Source organism: Saccopteryx leptura, chromosome 6, assembly GCF_036850995.1.
Source record: "Saccopteryx leptura isolate mSacLep1 chromosome 6, mSacLep1_pri_phased_curated, whole genome shotgun sequence".
Taxonomy (NCBI): Eukaryota; Metazoa; Chordata; class Mammalia; order Chiroptera; family Emballonuridae; genus Saccopteryx; species Saccopteryx leptura.
This window is the reverse complement of record NC_089508.1, coordinates 192,277,247-192,295,937: the sequence shown is the minus strand read 5'-3', so window position 1 is coordinate 192,295,937 and position 18,691 is coordinate 192,277,247. Positions and strand designations below refer to the sequence as shown.

Genomic DNA, 18,691 nt, shown 5'->3' with positions numbered 1-18,691 from the left:
GAAAATAAAGGACAGGTGACTCAACAAAACAGGCTGTCCTGGAAATAGGCTGTTTACTGGAAAGAGGACCCGCAGGCACAAGAGAATATACAGCGTATTCCGTACTTTAATTCCAGTTTTACGTGGAGGAAGGAAAATCTAGAGACTGTATTGAAGTAGGAACCGTGGGGGTATTGGAGAAATTTCTGCGGCAAAAGAGAAGAGAAGGAAGAGCTACCGTTGTTAAATGAAATGGACGTGACGAAGAAGGGCTAATAACGTGAATACTGGATCGCGGAGGAAAGCATCCTGGGAGATGGGAACATCAGAAAGTAATGGAACGGTTCCAGATACCAAGCTTCCATATGCCCAGGTTCTGCCTCCTTCGCAGCACACAGATGTATTTCACCGACCAGAGAAGCTCACCTGAGCTTTGGTAACCTGGGTTTTTATTGGGGTTTCATTATGTAAACACGATCTCTTCAATCACCAGCCCCTCTCCATCCCGGAGATGGGGCTCTAATCCCTGATCCGAAATCACAAAATTGGTCTCTCAGGCCTGACTGGCCCGGACCCTGGGTCACCCATTAATTAGCATAAACCCAGGTGTGCTCCAAGGGGGCCCAGTACAGGTAGCAGACATTCCTTTCACTAAGGAAATTACAAAGATGTAGGGGCTTCCTCCAAAGAACCAGAGACAAGGACCACCCCAGTATTCATTATACAACAAATTGAGCTCCGTGAGAACGCAGGTGGTCAGGGAAGGAAAACAGCTGTGGGTGCAGGCATATTTTAGGCCAGCGCTGTGGCAGGGGAGACGAGAGAGACCGAAGAAGTGAGGAGTGACATCATGGGGTACTCCCAGGCCACTGGAATAGCTCAACAGATGCAGACATTCAGGAGCTGGAAACAGCTCTGTACACGTAACTGAGTGGAGAGAAGCCAGAGAGGAAACCTGTCTGTATTCGGGGATAGGTTTCTTTTTCCCAACAGGGGGAAGGAAGGCATCCCAGAATAACATTCTAGGATGTTACCACAGGACTCTACTTACTAATACTTAATTAAATGTCGCACTTAGGAGCATGATGCACCCCTTTCTCTAATTTATCAGGGTTGTCTGTCGTCACTGTATGCCTAAAGCTCTCAAGGTAAGAAACTAGGGCTGCGGGACACCAGGCGCAGGGTGAAGTTACAGACGTTCCTTTAAGACGAAATTGGAGTCCCCATCCCAGCGCGAGTTCCTTCTGCACAGCGTCTCTTACCAGCCGAAAGAGGGTCCTAATTTGACGTTCCCTAACTTGACGGCACGTAGACTCATGGGAAATAGAGTCCTGGTATTCGTCCCGTTATCCCGGGCGGGCCCTGGTAAAACGATTTCTGGCGGCCTCGCGCGCATGTGCACCTCAGCCTGTGTGCGTGTGGGCGCAGGCGCAGTGCCGCCGCGCTGCTGTCGCTTCCTGTCCGTGCCCAGGTCACCGTTGGCCGTGCTTCCCAGGCTTTGGCCTCCGTTGGGCGAGGATCGCGGGGCCTACGGGGCTGGACGCTGTCCGGTGTGGCCGCCACCCAGCGTGCGCGGGGCTGTGCGGGCAAGGGTTCGCGCGGGCGGGCGGATCTCGAGCGGGGACCGCCGAGGCGATCCCGGAGCCCGCGGGCCAAGCCCAAGGAGCTGGGCGGCGGCGGCGGCGGGGTCCGGAACCGGCCCGTCTGCATCGCGGCGAGCCGGCCGAGGTGCGCGGACGGGGAGGCCCCGGGAGGGACGTTCTCCTGCGTGGGTTTGCCCTGTAGGCCCAGAGCCGGCCCCTCGGGGACGCGGCCTTGGGAGGCGCAGCGGCGGGGACCCCGGGAGGGAAGAGCCGGAGGAGCAGCCGGGCCCCGGAGCCTCGAGAGCCTCGGGGCAGATCAGCGAGTCCCGCCGGGGTAGGTCGTGCGTGTGCAGCCCCTGGGCCGTTCTGGGTCATCCCGCCCGCGGTGAGCAGGACTAGGGGACTCGCCCCGACCGAGGACACGAGCGAGTGCACGGGGTGTTGACCGCTTCCCGAGGTCCGCGTGTCTGGGCTGGCGGGCAGCGGCAGGCTGCCCCGGAGGGGACGCTTCCCTGGGACTTGTGCATTCTCGGTGTCCGGGGAGAGTCGGGGAGAGGGGGTGGTCACAGCCTGGGCTGCGGACGTGCGTGTTCCCACCTCCCGACACACTCAGCACCCCTTTCTCCGCCTCTCGCCCTCCCCAGGTTCCACACGTGTCTCTAGATGTCCGTCAGGACCTTTGTTCTCTGAGCTAAGTGTGTGCCTATTCCGCTCGGTTCTGTCCTGCGGCCTCGGTGACCGAGATTGAGCCTGAGCAGGTGGTGGCTTGTCCCGGGTGCCTGGGTCAGTAGTTGGGATTTCTAACAGGACTCAGAGTCCTAGGCCAAGCGTTGTGTCCACTGTATTACAATCGAGTCAAAGTCTCTGAATAAACGATCCTTTGGGCTGCACACTCACTTTTGTACAAATAATTTAAAGACTCGGTCACGCTTGTGTATGTGTATGTATCCCTTTACTCAGAGCATCCTGTGGACTTTCAGACCTTAACTTGTTCAGAGAGTAAGAAATAGATGCCTATAACAAAATTCCTTTTTTTCTTTTATGTTTAATGATGGAGGATTATGTCAATAGGCTTCAATGTTCATTCACTAATGAGAAATGTATCCCCTCAGTCACCATATAATTGTGTGGGTGTTAATACAGGTGGGTGTGGCTACCTCCTTATCATCTTCCTGTCACTGCTGATTGTTTAAAGGGACAGCCTTCCATAGGTGTCTTTCATGGAACTTTGGCTGAGTTCTTTTTTTTTTTTTTGTATTTTTCTGAAGCTGGAAACGGGGAGAGACAGTCAGACAGACTCCCGCATGCGCCCGACCGGGATCCACCCGGCACGCCCACCAGGGGCGACGCTCTGCCCACCAGGGAGCGATGCTCTGCCCCTCCGGGGCCTCGCTCTGCCGCGACCAGAGCCACTCTAGTGCCTCGGGCAGAGGCCAAGGAGCCATCCCCAGCGCCCGGGGCCATCTTTGCTCCAATGGAACCTTGGCTGCGGGAGGGGAAGAGAGAGACAGAGAGGAAGGAGGGGGCGGGGGTGGAGAAGCAAATGGGCGCTTCTCCTATGTGCCCTGGCCGGGAATCGAACCCGGGTCCCCCGCACGCTAGGCCGACGCTCTACCGCTGAGCCAACCGGCCAGGGCAGCTGAGTTCTTAAGCAGAAAGAATGCTTCCTTAGCAGGCCAGATCACTCATGACTTCATTGCCTCCTTCTCCTTCTCCAGGTCTGCCTCCACTTTCACAGTCCTCCACTCTTTTCCAAGAGCAGCAGAAAATGAATAAATCTCTGGTAAGTTCTTCTGGTTATGTATTTATTACCTAGTTTATTTTATAATACACCTTAGGAGATGACTAGTTCAAACTTTAAAATGTGAAAGTAGACCAGATAAAAGACATACTCAGACAAAACACAGAGCAGCAGATCTGCACGGGGCATTTCTGTCATGTTCATATGTGTAGATGGCATGACCCTTTAGAGTTCTTAAAGCCAAAGTACAAGTGTGCCTCGTGTTGACATTGTAAAAAAATGACAAATACCATCCATTTCTTGACTTATGCTGACCAGCCGAAACTTGTTTTCTCATGGGTTTTAAACACTTCCTTGACAATCTCACTGTAATTGTGACTAGCCTCCCTAAATGACAAGCCCTAAGTCATTACTTCTGGTGCTTTGTACCTCCTGTAAGCCAAAGGCACACTGCCCAGGAAGCACGCGGTGCTTATAACTTTGTTGGTGATTCAAACATTGTTGTCCCGTAAATATATTGCTTTTACTCCTTGATTCAGGTGGTAAACTTGGACCATCTGGAGGAATGGCTATCTCACTCTTCAAATAATTCTACCCAAATTTCTCTCCGTTTGTTGGTCTTGCACAGCAGACTGTGTAATGATGTCTTTGGCAAAGATTCCTTATTTCCTATTCACATTTTATCCTTCACCCTACAGTCTTGGTTCTGCCTTCCCATTTCCTGAACCTGACATGGTAGAAGTGCCCTGTGACCTAGCATACAAACCTGGGGAGATTTGCCAGGCCTAGCCTCAGACCACTACTGCCCTGCCATCTGCAGTCTCCTGTTGGTTTCTGTGACAGATCTCTCCTTGGATGTGATTTTAAGAGGCAATTCTTTTTCCCAAGAAGCTTCTATTCTCCTTGGAATAGGTAACTCATAGAAGTAATTGGGGGGACCCCTTCCCTATGGTTAATACAAGGGGAGCTAATGCAGTGATGGCGAGCACAGTCTGGCTGTAACTGTCCTGTTGGAGTATGTGGCTCAGTCACTTAGCAAAGGGGGAGGTGGAAGTTGGATGAGACAGTTTATGAGTGTCCTAAAATGGCCAGAGGGGAGATAGAGAGACAGGCTCCTGCATGCACTCCAACTGGGATCCACCCAGCAACAGCCATGTGGGGCTGATGTTCCAATCAACCAAACTATCCTCAGCACCTGGAGTTGACACTTGGACCAACCGAACTATCCTTAGTGCCTGGGGCCAATGCTAGAACCAGTTGAGCCACTGGCTGTGAGAGGGGAAGAGAGTAAGAAGGGGGAGAGGGAGGGGAGAGAAGCAGATGGTTGCTTCTCATGTGTGCCTTGACCAGGGATCAAACCTGGGACATCTGTATACTCTGTCCACTAAGCCAACGGGCCAGGACCTAGTCTTCCCCTTTCTTGTGCTGGAATGCCACGTCAGTCACTGTTTTGGGGAAGGCCACACAGGGAGTGAACTCTCCCCTGAATCGGGAGGTTGTGCACGTCTGAGAACGTCTGTCATTTTCCCTGATGTGCAGAAGGACCCTTGGATTGCAGTCTTTGGCCCCAGCAGGCTCTCGCTCCCAGGGATGCTTGTGAGGTCTCTGACACACGGGGCCCATGTGTTAAACTCCTCTTGGGTCTTTGTCACTGACAGTCCTCTGCGGGGTTCTTTCTCTCTCAGTCTTTATTCGGTGGCATTCCAATGCTCCTTCCTTTCCCAGCCAGTCACGCAAGGCCTCTCAGGAAGGAGAGGAGCCGGTGTTCTCGCTCTCCCGGCTGCAGGAGAGGCAGCCAGCACTGAGCAGGGAAAGCCCGGGAGCAGGAGCAGAACCAACTCTGTTCATGTTCCCGAAGCAAATTGTGTGTGTGTGCATGCTTCTCAGGGCAGGGTGGGTCTGCCCCTCTTCGTGTCCCCAAGAGCCAGGACTGTTCCCTGCTCGCAGTGCCAGACGGCATTTCTGGTTCTGGTGTATACCGAGTGAGCGAGCCCCTCTCAGTGTCTGTCTGGTAGCTTTGTTTTCCTTCCGCAACCAGTAACATAAAAGGGTGCGCAGTATTCGTAGTTGACTTTACCAGGGAGCTCGGCAAACTCTTGTCCCCAGATGCCTTATCTGCGTCACCCAGTCCTCATCACTGCTGTTTCAGGGGCCAGTGTCATTCAAGGACGTGGCCGTGGACTTCACCCAGGAGGAGTGGCAGCAGCTGGACCCTGAGCAGAAGACGACCTACAGGGACGTGATGCTGGAGAACTACAGCCACCTCGTCTCTGTGGGTGAGGAGAGCTGCTTTCTGAGCCGCTAAGATGTATGGGATCCCCCTCCCATGTTGACTTTGAATTTGAGGTGACAAATGTGAGTAACGTGTGTTGGACACCAGGCAGGACATTCGGGCCTTTACTTCCCCAGTGAATGGTCCTAACTTTGATACAACTCCGATGGGCTGTGTGACTCGTAAGGCAGCACCTTCCTCAGACGGCAGAGACCCGGAAGCCCCGCAGCCAGGCTCAGTCCTCTTTCATTTCTGTTAACAGGGTATCACATTATCAAACCGGAAGTTATCACCAAGTTGGAGCAAGGAGAAGAGCCCTGGATAGTAGAAGGAGAATTCCTACTGCCGAGTTACCCAGGTGTGTTAGTGGAGGCAGCGAGGAGCCTGTTGGGAACTTGGCAGTGTTTCTCCCAGAGATTTCTAATGGTCCGAACCTTGAGGAGTGACTGGGGAGTCACCGTATGCTTCCGCTGCCCGACTCCTCCAGCAGCGCCTTTGTCCCCACAGAAACTTCCGTTCGCAGAGCTTTCCCTGCTTCCCTCCCGGAACGAAAGCCAGCCCTTCCTTCTCCTCTTCAATCTTGGGTTTTGCATGCTCTTGCGGCATTTTCAGTAACCCCTTGTCATAAATTCTTTTTGTTTTTAGGCATTCATAAGTCTATTATTAACAAATAACTTACATGACCCTTATGTGCTTAGCACCTTCCTTTCTTGTTTACTGTGAGATGCCTCCGTTTCTGCCCGTTTCATTCTTCACTTCTCTTTGAGGTGAGATTCCAGACACCCGCCTGTGCCCAGCCGGCACGTTCTGTCCACCTGTGTTGTGGCGTGACCTTTGCTGGTCATTATTCCCCGGCTCCAGCCCTTCTTAAGTTCGGTGGCAGCAGGAACTGGGTCTCTCTCCCCAAATGCCGCTTCCTCTTGTCTCTTATTCACTGTCTGTCCCGTGCCTTCAGCAATGTCCTGTCATAGCAGGTGCTCGATCAGTGTGATGTACAGAAGGAAGTGTGACTTACGCACCCTCCTGCACCCTCCACACGTGGGTCTGGTGGGTTGCCTCCTCCTCCAGCGGTTTGTTCTGTGAAGGGCTCCTCCCGTCCCAGGGCTCTGGGCTTTCGTGCCTCTGGTTTACGTGTCCTGTCCGCCCTGTCCTCCAGCCAGTCCCTCCCAGCACAGCACCCCTTCGCTGTCCGTGGATCTGCACGCTGTGTCCACCTGAAGTTCCAGTTGGTCGTATCACTCATCTCGCAGCATAATCCTGCAGCGATTCCGTTAGCTCCAAAAGGGAGCTTACATTCCTCGTCATTTAAGAATCATAAGATCAGCCCTGGATTGCCTGGAAAAGTTAATTTTTGGTTGTTTCCCAAAATGCTGCTAAACCCTCTCTAGTCCTTGTTCCTAAAGGCGTTCTTTTCACGTGTCTGTTGTCCCCACAGCTTGGCATGTCAGTGAGGTGTGCTTCATCTGGCCGGATTCTTTAAATCCGAGCTCAAATTCTCAAACCCTTCCATCCTTGAAGTTTCCCCTCCAACTTTTATCCTTATTTTAATCTCATCTTTCTCTCAACCTTGCCCCCATTCATGGTGATATCTTAGAAAATGTTAGGTCTGATCAGGAATCTATTATTTGATAGTATATATATTTTTACTTTAGTTTCTTTCCTCCCCTGGATTGTAACACTATAAAGAGCATGCTCTTCTTCGCTGTAGTAACGTGTAGTACACATTTATCTGACTATCTGAGGAGCCAGGCAGGTGGCAGATCTTTCTTGTCCATCATTCAGAAACAATTTACAGGTTGTTCTTTCTGAGTATGCATGTCTAGGTCACACCCCCATCTATTCTGCAGGTGCTTGAAAGATACCCACGTGGTTCAGATTAAGAACAGTTCTCTGATTTATGTTTAGGGAATCAAAAGAAATAGAAACTAGTCATACTTTCTAAGAGGTGAGGTTTGGGGAGGACAGAGAACAGCCACCTGGAGTGACAGGAAACCCAGCACTGCACACGGGATGTTCAGGCCCCAGGAGTGCCCAGCGCAAGGCCAGATCACTCGGCGCTAAAATGATTGGTTAAATGGAACGTAATTCGTTTCAACCTTTAAGGGAAAATGGAGCTACTTGAGATCAGAAAGGATTTGAGAAGTGTTTTGTTAAATAACCGAAACCCCCGAAGAGGTTGGTTTTGAGTAGATCAGGGAAACTGGGAGGGCAGAAGCAGGAGTTGGGGCAGAAAGGAGCTGGGTGTCTCGGGCTGAGCTGATGGGCGGTGCCTCAGACCGTCCTCCGTCTCTCAGACCTGACAGGAGTGTGCGGTCTAGAGTGCTGACCACCGCCTCCAAAACTGGCCACTCCTGGGCCGTATCTCACCGTCCTCTCTGTCCAGCAGAGGTTGACTTTCCTGGAGCAGGGGTCCCTGGAGCAGACGAACATGCTCCTAGTTTGCATTCTCCTTGTAAACCCAGGGGGTGAACAATGTCCTTTACCAGATTTTCTTCCCATCATTCTATCTGTTGCTGTATTGACTGGGCTCATAGGTTTTGATGCGGGTGGCAGCAAGTGTCAAGTTCATCTAAAAATTTGTAAGATAAGTAAAAATAAATGTCCAAATTTAGGAGCAGGTTGAGGAACCTAATTTTTACTGTGTGGATACTCAATGAAACTCAAGAGTAGAGAGGTGCTATCCATGTTTTGGATTAAGAGACAGTGGTATGTCAAAGACCAGACAAGTTTAAGGAAAATGTCAGGAGATTGAAAATGGAAAAAATAATTGCTAAACTTATTGAGCATGTATTTTGTGCCAAATGCTGTCCTGAGCACATTATATTTATTAACGTAAATAATCCCACAACAACCCAATGAAGCAGTTACTGTTGTCTCCATGTTACCAGTACATGATGCTGAGTCAGAGGACGGTTAAGTAACTTGCCCCGGGTCACCTAACTAGAGTTCATACTACATTGTCCAGATGGGAATAGAGTTTCATGGTCAGAATGAGTTCGGTTTAAATCATAAAATCATTAGAATAATTAAGAAATCCAAAACCTTTGAAGGGATGACATGCTGTGTGGTCTATTCTGTACTTCCTGTTGGACATATCTGCTCCTGGGACTCTCCTTTCAAGAGGAACAGAATTAAAGTTAGAGCCCTGGTTACAGGACTGTCACTGTAAACACGAGTTAAGTGTCAGTTTTCTTTGCAATACCGTGTGGCATCTGAAAAAGAATAAAAGGCAAAAGTTTGGAGCTATCTAGACTAGTCAGACTGCTTCCACAAGAACCCGAGCATAAGGTGACAGACAGTGTCTCAGACTCTCCCAAGTTGATAATGTGTGATGTTCTGCCCTTCCTCCTCCAAAAGCAGTCTGTTCTTGGGGAGATCTTACGCCCCTCCTGTCCAGCAGTACTCCTTGTCCCTGTCACTTCACCCCATTTTCTGTGAGTCCTCATGTCTAGCTTGTCAGTCAGTTACTTGGCACCCTGTCTTCTGATCATTGCTCTGTTTCTGTTTTACCGTCTACATCCAGTTTGAACAAGATCAAGTAGTAAAGATGAAAGGTACTTGTGTTTTTGTCAGTTTATTTCCCCCTTTTGTCACCACTGGATAAAAAAGAGAGAGAAAGAGTGTATGTGTGTGTGTGTGTGTTTATTCCAAACCAAAGAATAAGTGGGGAAATTATGCCTGAAATTGTTTTCATCTGTCTGTGAAGCTAGCTTCTAAGCCAAATGAAGTACTTGTGTGTGTCTCACTCCATGTATTATGTAGGAAGACATACAAAATTTGGTTAACTTTGCCTCTTTTTTAGAAGAAGTCTGGAAAGTCAGTCTGACGGAGAGAGTCCAGGAGAGTGAAGACAGACGTGTGAGGCATGTTGTATCCATCAACAACAAAACCCCTGCTGAAGAGAGAGGTAATGTTCTCGGTAAGATTTTTAATGTGGAAACAAACCCTCTTCCTTCAAGAAAAATATCCTATAAATGTGACTCGTGTGAAAAGAGTTTAAAATCCGTTTCAGAATATATTAGTAGTGACGGCAGCTATGCAAGAATGAAGCCGGGTGAATGTAGTGCATGTGGGAAATCCCTTCTCCATGTGAAGGTCGAGAAGACTCGCCCAGGAGAGAAAGCCTACGAATTTCATCCAAGTGGGGAAGCTTGTGCCCTCAGTGAAGCAGGTATTTATCAGAACATTCATATTTTGGAGAAACCCTTTGAATATATTGAATGCCAGAAAGCCTTTCAAAAAGACACGGGTTTTGTTAATCCTATGGAGGAGAAGTCCTGTAAGTGGAACGAATCTGAAATAGCCTTTCTCCAAATGTCAAACCTCAGTGTACACCCACCGTCTCAAATGGAAATGAAGCCCTATGAATGCACTGCGTGCGGAAAATCCTTCTGTAAAAAGTCAAAGTTCATTATACACCAGAGGACTCATACAGGAGAGAAACCTTATGAATGTAATCAGTGTGGGAAATCCTTCTGCCAAAAGGGGACCCTCACTGTACATCAGAGAACACACACAGGGGAAAAGCCCTATGAATGTAATGAATGCGGGAAAACCTTCTACCAGAAGTTGCACCTCATTCAGCATCAGAGAACTCACTCAGGAGAGAAGCCCTATGAATGTAGTTATTGTGGGAAATCATTTTGCCAGAAGACACACCTCACACAACACCAGAGAACACATTCAGGAGAGAGACCCTATGTTTGTCATGACTGTGGGAAAACCTTCTCCCAGAAGTCAGCACTTAACGACCATCATAAAATTCACACAGGTGTGAAACTCTATAAGTGTAATGACTGTGGGAAATGCTTCTGCCGCAAGTCCACTCTCACCACACATCAGAGGACACACACAGGAGAGAAGCCCTATGAGTGTAACGAGTGTGGAAAATTTTTCTCTCGGTTGTCATATCTCACTGTACATTACAGAACTCATTCAGGAGAGAAACCCTATGAATGTAACGAATGTGGGAAAACCTTCTACCTGAATTCAGCCCTCATGAGACATCAGAGAGTACACACCGGAGAGAAACCATATGAATGTAATGAATGTGGAAAATTATTCTCCCAGTTGTCATACCTCACTATACATCACAGAACTCATTCAGGAGTGAAACCCTATGAATGTAACGAATGTGGGAAAACCTTCTACCAGAATTCAGCCCTTTGTAGACATCGAAGAATACATAAAGGAGAGAAGCCCTATGAATGCTATATATGTGGAAAATTCTTCTCGCAGATGTCGTACCTCACTATACATCATAGAATCCATTCAGGAGAGAAACCTTATGAATGTAACGAATGTGGGAAAACATTCTGCCAGAATTCAGCCCTTAATAGACATCAGAGAACACACACTGGAGAGAAAGCCTATGAGTGTTATGAATGTGGCAAATTCTTCTCTCAGATGTCATATCTCACTATACATCATCGAATTCATTCAGGAGAGAAACCTTTTGAATGTAACGAATGTGGAAAAGCCTTCTCTCGAATGTCATACCTCACTGTGCATTACAGAACTCATTCAGGAGAGAAACCCTATGAATGTAACGAATGTGGGAAAAAATTCTACCACAAATCAGCCTTCAATAGCCATCAGAGAGTCCACAGGAGAGGGCACATGAATGTCCTGGATGTGGGGAGGCTGCTCTGAAGTCAGACCTCATTCTGCAGCGAAGAACCCTTTCCATGTAACGTGTGAGAAACTCCTACCATGGTTGAGTCAGCCCACACAGGGGAACGTGGACTAGCCTCTGTGTGTTAGTCAGACTCGCAATCTGAAAATTCACAGGGTAGAAACCACAACTGCAACAAGACTTGTTGGATACCAGACCATACAGGAGTAAAATTTGTTAAACATGTAGAATGTATATACATTTCTTTGGGTTCAAACTGTTTTACATATCAGGGAATTCATATCAAGGGGAATCTGTCATTTTAAGGAATGTAGAAAACATACTCTTTTGCAAGTTATTACTAAAAGTTACATTTCTGATATATCAAGCTTTTTGTTAAAAACATATATATCTGTTGTGAATAAATGTACTCCTTGTGTAAATAGAAGCTGTAAAATCAGACAGCTCATCAAGATAGCAACACAGCCACACTGAACTCATTTGAGTGTTTCCTGAGAATGCAGGACTCTGCTTGCTTTTTAGTGTAGTATGTTAAGAAATTGTATGTTCATTCTGAATCATTTGAAAAAGCAGCGTATCCTTATTGGAATAATGTGTTAGACATCTGGTAAGGTTGCACATTTTGAGTAGTTCCACCATGTAAGTACCTAATATGCATTGCCAGTGAACTAATATTTGATTGGTATAAGGTATGCTTCTTCTTGTACTCTTCCCTGGCACTTATAAATGTATCTGACCATTAATGAACTAAATCTTCCATAGATAAATCGATGTGTTCTATGTTTTCAACAGTATCTGAGTCAGCAAGAGATAAAATGTATGCATAAAATAGAAGATTGCATAGGTAATTTTAAATTGTTAATGCCAGAAGTCTCCAGTAGTATGAAACAACTGTAGTATTCATTGAACTCTATACCGTTTGAAGATGTACTTAGAATAGTCCCATTTTTATCTAATTTTTTCACCTATGATTTTTATTTGGATGCCTACACAAATATAAGTGTACAGACCACCATACTATTTAACTTTGTAAGTATCTGTATTTTTATTTGAATGATGGATATTTTTAAACATTGTGCTCTACTCCTTCCTGTTCCTGAGGGACTGAAGAGCTCGGTCACACGGGTTTGTGGCAGACGTGCTGAGTAGCCACCTTTGTCACTTGCTCCTTACTGTTCGCTGGCAGAGTGGGTATCCATTTCACATTATGGAATGAGAGATAAATCCTGATCAGTTTCAACCAAGAGTGATAATACTCCCTTCCTCATTACCAGCAATGGAGTGACCACAGGGCCCAATTCTAGACACATATACCAAGGAGATATGTGACAGGTTATTTCTGGAAAAGGTTTCCTCAGAGATTCAAGGAATCCTGTAGGGTGACGTGGAGTCCTGTTTCAGCATTTCCTTGTCGGGCTGTGATGTCTGTTACGTGTTTCACCAGTGAAGTGGAATTTAAATGCTGACGAGCCCAGCCTGTGGGACGCTGGGCCCCTTCACCGCAGGACCGTTTCTTCTGTGAAAGACTCAAGTTATTTTGAAGCCCTGGGTTTAGGTTGCTCTGTCAGTGATAACTGTAGGTACTAAGTTACATTCTTACAGGAGTTAACCAATTGAGAAGTGGACTTGAGGTAAATCATTTATTTCCAGATGTTTGACATAGAGATTTATGTTATTCTCTGTAAAGTTTGATATAAGTAGTTTGAACATTAGCAACAATTAAATGTACATTTTCTTGAATGATTACTTCATTGATGTAAGAACCTTTGGAACATGATACAATCTTCCTTTTTATAATGCATGACAAATTTTGTTTAGGTTAATTGCTATTTTTCATGGATCGCTGCTACAATGTTAGTTGACAACATATGGTATAAGGTAAGGACTCCTGTTTGCTTCCCAGTGATGAGCCTGCTGCCTGTGTTACCTGAGTGATTTTCCCCTCACTCCTGAGATGAACGGCCCGATTTTTCATTTGTTTCCTCCACTTGGGCGCCTGTTGGTTGCTCTGCGCTTTCCTCTGTTTTCTTCCAGGTGATTGTGAGAATGCCACCTAACAGGACCTAAGGTTCTGGTGGGTTACAGAGGTTTGTGCAGGAACCGTGTGGTCACAGTATATTTGTGGAAATGATATCTACAAAGGCTTCCCACACTCGTGTCCCATTGTAGCGTAAATGCACAGTATGCATTTTAAGTAAAATATTTGAAAAGTTTAAATGGTTTACCACATTCTCACATTCTTTTCCTCTCACGGAGAGCCTGCACATACAGGGCTGGTGAATGGGAGTGTCCTAAACCGCCTCGTCAGGGACCTAGGCATGGAATTTGTTCCGTTTCCCAGATGTCAGGTTATTACAGCTCTGAAATGGCCCTGATCTAATTTAACTGGCCCTGTTTTCCCTCTTCCTTAAGGTACTGAAAAGAATGACTTGTCTTAGATTCGATGGAATGCCATGTTTGAAAAGTTTTTCACTATTCTGGCAAGCCGGAAAGATACGCAGGCCTGAGTTAATGACAGAAAGCACCACGTGGTCCGGGTCAGTGTACCCGTTGGTGCAGCGAGAAAGGAGAACAGACTGAGACACAACATGAGTCCTTACTTGCCTTGTAGGCACAGGGGCCTCATAATTTGCGCTGAGCAGATTAGCCTGAGAGGGACTTTCAAGGCCTGAGCAGGTTGACGCTTCCTAGCAAGTAGAGATGAGAGTCCCCCATTTAAAACAATCATCTTCGGGTTAGTGAAGTGTTGGTTCAGTTGTTGCTTCCATGGCCTCTCAGAAAGGTCAGAATGAAGGCACGGGCCACATTCTGTCTGAGGACAGTCATCGTCTCTTCTTTATTCCATCTCGGGACACCTGGCTGGGCCGTCCAGTCAGGCTCCTTAAAGACACTTATAAGAAAGAATAGCCACATGATGCAGCCCTGATGATTGCCAGCTTTGAAGAATGCTTCCCATTAAAAAACAAGGAAATATATTTAAAAAATTATATTGCTTCTTTTTTTCTCAACACAGAGATAACTGTCACAAACTGCTTTCCTTCCTTGAGTTAGAGCGTGTGACCCCTGCCAAAGCAAGGAGCAGGCCCGGGCTGCTGACCTGTTTCCACAGCCCAACGCTGAGACGCCCAGCAGGAGCAGCAGGTCACGGGAGGCGCCAGACTGACTGGGAGACGGCTCTGGGCAGACGGGGTCTTGTAGGGCGGGCACTGACAGCTAGGTATTGCCCGGGCAGGAGGAGAAAGCTCGGATTAGAAGCGTTTTCTCCCCTGGACACCTTCGTGCCCACCGCGGTGCCTCCACGAGGCAGGAGAGCAAGGCTCCATGAGAGCAGCCCTCCGTCCAGCTGAGATGGTGGACACACCAGGCACAGGGCGTGTCAGCCTGGATTCAGGCCCCAGTCAGTGCACACACGGGAACAGGTCAGTCTCTTTCTCACCCCTTTATTAAAAAAACCCACAAGCCTGACCAGGTGGTGGCGCAGTGGATGGAGCATCGGACTGGGAGGCGGAGGACCCAGGTTTAAGACCCCGAGGTCGCCAGCTTGAGCGTGGGCTCATCTGGTTTGAGCAAAGCTCACCAGATTGGACCCAAGGTCGCTGGCTCGAGCAAGGGGTTACTCGGTCTGCTGAAGGCCCATGGTCAGGGCACATATGAGAAAGCAATCAATAAACAACTAAGGTGTCACAACGAGAAACTGAAGATTGATGCTTCTCATCTCTCTCCGTTCCTGTCTGTCTGTCCCTGTCTATCCCTCTCTCTGACTCTCTTGTCTCTGTTAAAAAAAAAAAAAAAAAAAAAGGACCCACAATGAACAAAATCCTGGGGTGGGGGCAATCTGATACCCATTGTTGCCACATTATATTTAAAATGTCCATTTTTCAGCAAAAAAAAGTTTACAAAACATGCAAGGAAACAAGAAAGTAAGGCCCGTGCATAGAGAAAAGAGAATTCATAGATACCAACTGCATTTGCCCTCAGTGTCTGGTCACTGGCACTGCCCCCACCTGCTGGGCGGAGTATGCCACTGTCCAGCAGTGACTGAGATGGATTTAAACACAAATCCGGTCAGCATTCCAAAGGCTCTGCAGAAACGCCTGCCAACTGCATCCTGCAGGACTAATGTGGGAGAAGAGGAGGAAGGTTTGATTAATAGAACGAAGAGGGCCTTTCTCTTCAGTACATGGAGAAGCACTCAAAGCAAGAGCAATGAAAACACGATCTTGTTAGCACAATTATAAAATAGTTCAGTAAAACAGAAAAATACCCGGGGGGGGGGAATAATACATATACAAGCTATGAGAGCAAGTAAGAGAAAAGTCAGCAGAACCAAGCTGCTAGCAGGGTCCAAACCAACCACAGTCCACGGCTATCTGCTGTTACAAAAACGCTAGCAAGCCATCGCTTGGATCCTCACTGACATCTTCTATGTGTCCCTCCCAGGGACAGCTTCCTCTCTCTCAAGTCAATAAAATAAACACTCAAACAAGACCCAGAAGGCAGCCTGATACATCGTTTTCTCTACTTTGGTTTTCTCACTAAAATGCTGTGACATAGGACTTCAGATTGGCCAAATATGTCACTTATACTGTATGTTGTACTGTCAAAATACAGAGAAACACTGGTGGCATTTAGTGTGAGAAATCTGTCACAGTGTTTATGGAGCTGCGTGGAGCTACTTCCTACCGGCAACTGTTTTGACATCCACTACATGAACACACACAACATACATATGTTTGTGCTAACACACCTGAGCCTTGCTCACCTCCAGGGCTCTTCAAGTCTAATGCTGTCACCTTTGATTTGTCGGTAGATACTAAAATCCAGGATGTTCTCAGGGATCACTGCATCGAGTTCTCTGATCTTTAGTAAGGCGTGACATAGGTTTTCTAATGTCCGTTTCGTTCACGGGAAGCCGTCCAACCTCTGCCCTTGTGTGTGTGCTGGCGTCACCTAAAGACGGAATTTGCACAGAAGGGAGTCTCCGTGTGTTCTGTATGGTGGACACAACTGGACTCCACACAGGATTTTCCACATTTGTTGCAATTTAGGGTCAGTCTCTTCTGTGAATTTCCTGATGTTTAGTGAGTTGACTTCTTGCAGGATTTCCCACACTTATCACACTCATAGGTTTCTCCACTGTGTGCACTGGATACGAGGGGTGACTTCATACAGAAGGGTTTCCCACATCTCATATTCTTTGATGATTAGTAAAATTGGGCTTCACATAAAAAGTTTTCTGACATTCATTACATTCAAAACATTCTTCCCTGTGTGTCCTCTGGTGTACAGCGAGGTGTAATTTCATACAGGAAAAATTTCTCACATTTATTACATTTATAGGGTTTCTCTTTTGCGTGCGTTATAACAGAAAGATTTCCCACCCACATTCATTACATTCATAGTTTCTCCCCTGAGTGTCTTCTCTGGTGTTGACTGAGGGCTTGCTTTATATGGAAGGGTTTCCCACAATCATTCCATTTCTAGGGTCCCTCCCCTGTATGAATTCTCTGGTGTACAGTTAGGGGTGACTTACGGTGAAAGGGTTTCTGACATTCATTACATTCATAGGGTTTCTCTTCTGAATGTGTCCTCTGATGATCAGTGAGGTTTGATTTCAAAGATTCATTACATACCTGGGGTTTCCTGTGTGATCTCTGAATATTAAGAAATGACTTCACATAGAATGAGTTTTCACATTTATTACATTTACAGGGTTTTTCGCTGGTGTGAGTTCTCTGGTATATAATTAGGGTTGATTACATATGGAAGGCTCTCCCACCTTCATTACATTCGTGTGGTTTCTCCCGTGTGAGTTCTCTGATGGTCAGCAAAGCGTGACTTCCGTGAAAAAGTTTTCCCACACATTGCATTTGAAAGGTTTCTCCTGTTTGTGAGTTTTCTGATGTTTAGTTAGGTTTGATTGCACACAAGATTTCCCACAATCCTCACATTCACATGGTTTCTCCCCCATGTGAGTTCTCTGGTGATGACTGAAGTTTGAGATTTTGCATAGAAGAATTTTCCACACTCATAACATTGATAGGGCTTCTCTCCCATGAGAACTCTGTGATGGACTTTTAGGGCTGTGTTCTGTTGAAAATATTTCTTACACTCTTTGCACACATAAAGCTTTTCTGACACTTCATTCTCTGCTGATCAATTAGTGCTGACTTCCCAGGGGCTTTTACCATATTCATTGGGTTTTTCTTCTGGGTGATTTCTCTGAGGGTCAGTGGGTTGTGATTTCTGGAAGGTCCTCCCACATTAATTACTTTCCCATGGTTTCTGTCTGATGTGTGTCTTCTGATGCTCAGTGAAGTGGGAAGCCTGGTTAAAAGACTTCTGACAATGACTAATTCAAAGGTTTTCTCTCCTGTGTGAGTGTTATGAGGTTAAATGAGATGTGTCTTGTTGAAATTATTCTCATTTTCATTAGCTTCATGGGTTTTCTCCTCCAGATTAACTTTCTGGTTTTTAGAGAGGCTGACTTCTCACACTCCGTAATGATTCTTCCTTGTGTGCATTTCCTGATGGAGTTTAAGGGTTGACCCGTCACTCTTTTCCCCAGGTTCCTATAACCACAGGATTCTTCCTCTGTTTGAGTCCTCTTAGGTGTAAGGATGGCTGCTTTATTGAGGAAGGCTTCTCCACATTCCCTGTCTTCAAATGATGGTCCTAATGTGTGAATTTCCTGCTGTTCAGTAAGGTTCTCTTTATGTCTCAGGGATTTCTCATCTTGGTTATATTCATCAGAGTCCTTTCCAATGTTTTCTTGCTTATTTTCAATAAGAAACTTCCAACATACATTAATTCCATCACAGTTCTTCCTTGACTGATTTTAATCAATAGTAATTAACTCTGAAACATTTCTCAGCTCTGGCTAGCTGGCTCAGCAGTAGAGTGCTGGCCTGGTGTGTAGATGTCACAGGTTCGATTCCTGGTCAGGAAAAATAACCATCTGCTTCTCCCCCCTTCCCCTCCTGCAGCCTTGGCCTGATTGGAGCCTCAGCTTCAGGTGCTAAAAATAGCTCAGTTGCAAGCATAGCCCTAGATGGGCAGAGCATTGCCCCCTGGTGGGCATGCCGGGTGGATCCTGGTCAGGGTGCATGCGGAGTCTGATTGTCTGCCTCCCTGCTTCTCACTTCAGAAAAATACAAAAAAACAACAACAAAAACCAAATCTGCTCTGGTGAGGTTTATATCTAGTGGGAGGAAGCAGAAATTAAGTAAAATGAATCATGTAAAACACCTTATTTCCGTTTCTACTTGAGAACAGCCGTGAATGTATTTTAGCTATTAGGCCTTCGCTGATTATATGTATTGTAAGTAATTCTCTCACGGCATGCCATGTCTTTTGAATTTTTCATGGTGTTTTGTGATAAGTGAATGTTCTTAACGTAATTAATCTATTTTTTTCTTCTATAAACAGTATCTGTGTGCTGTTGGGGAAATCCCTTCCTAAGGAGTGTACATGTATGATGA

General features: G+C 46.7%; 2 protein-coding genes across 4 annotated transcripts in view; both read left to right on the top strand.

Moving 5' to 3' along the window:
- The window catches only part of LOC136376350 (zinc finger protein 1 homolog), a 172,870-nt gene that overhangs the window by 62,899 nt on the left and 91,280 nt on the right, over positions 1-18,691 (top strand). The window lies entirely within an intron of this gene.
- On the top strand, positions 1,413-14,407 carry LOC136376344 (zinc finger protein 12). 3 transcript variants are annotated; one of them, XM_066342312.1, is made up of 6 exons: positions 1,577-1,707; positions 3,281-3,345; positions 5,453-5,579; positions 5,838-5,933; positions 9,378-9,482; positions 9,588-14,407. In XM_066342312.1, exons 2-6 carry the CDS (start codon positions 3,331-3,333, stop codon positions 11,225-11,227), a joined length of 1,983 nt encoding a protein of 660 aa, XP_066198409.1. In that variant the 5' UTR covers positions 1,577-1,707; positions 3,281-3,330; the 3' UTR covers positions 11,228-14,407. The 3 variants fall into 3 exon arrangements, with proteins under 3 accessions (XP_066198408.1, XP_066198409.1, XP_066198407.1); XM_066342311.1 differs by having other exon boundaries at positions 1,413-1,896; positions 9,378-14,407; XM_066342310.1 differs by having other exon boundaries at positions 9,378-14,407.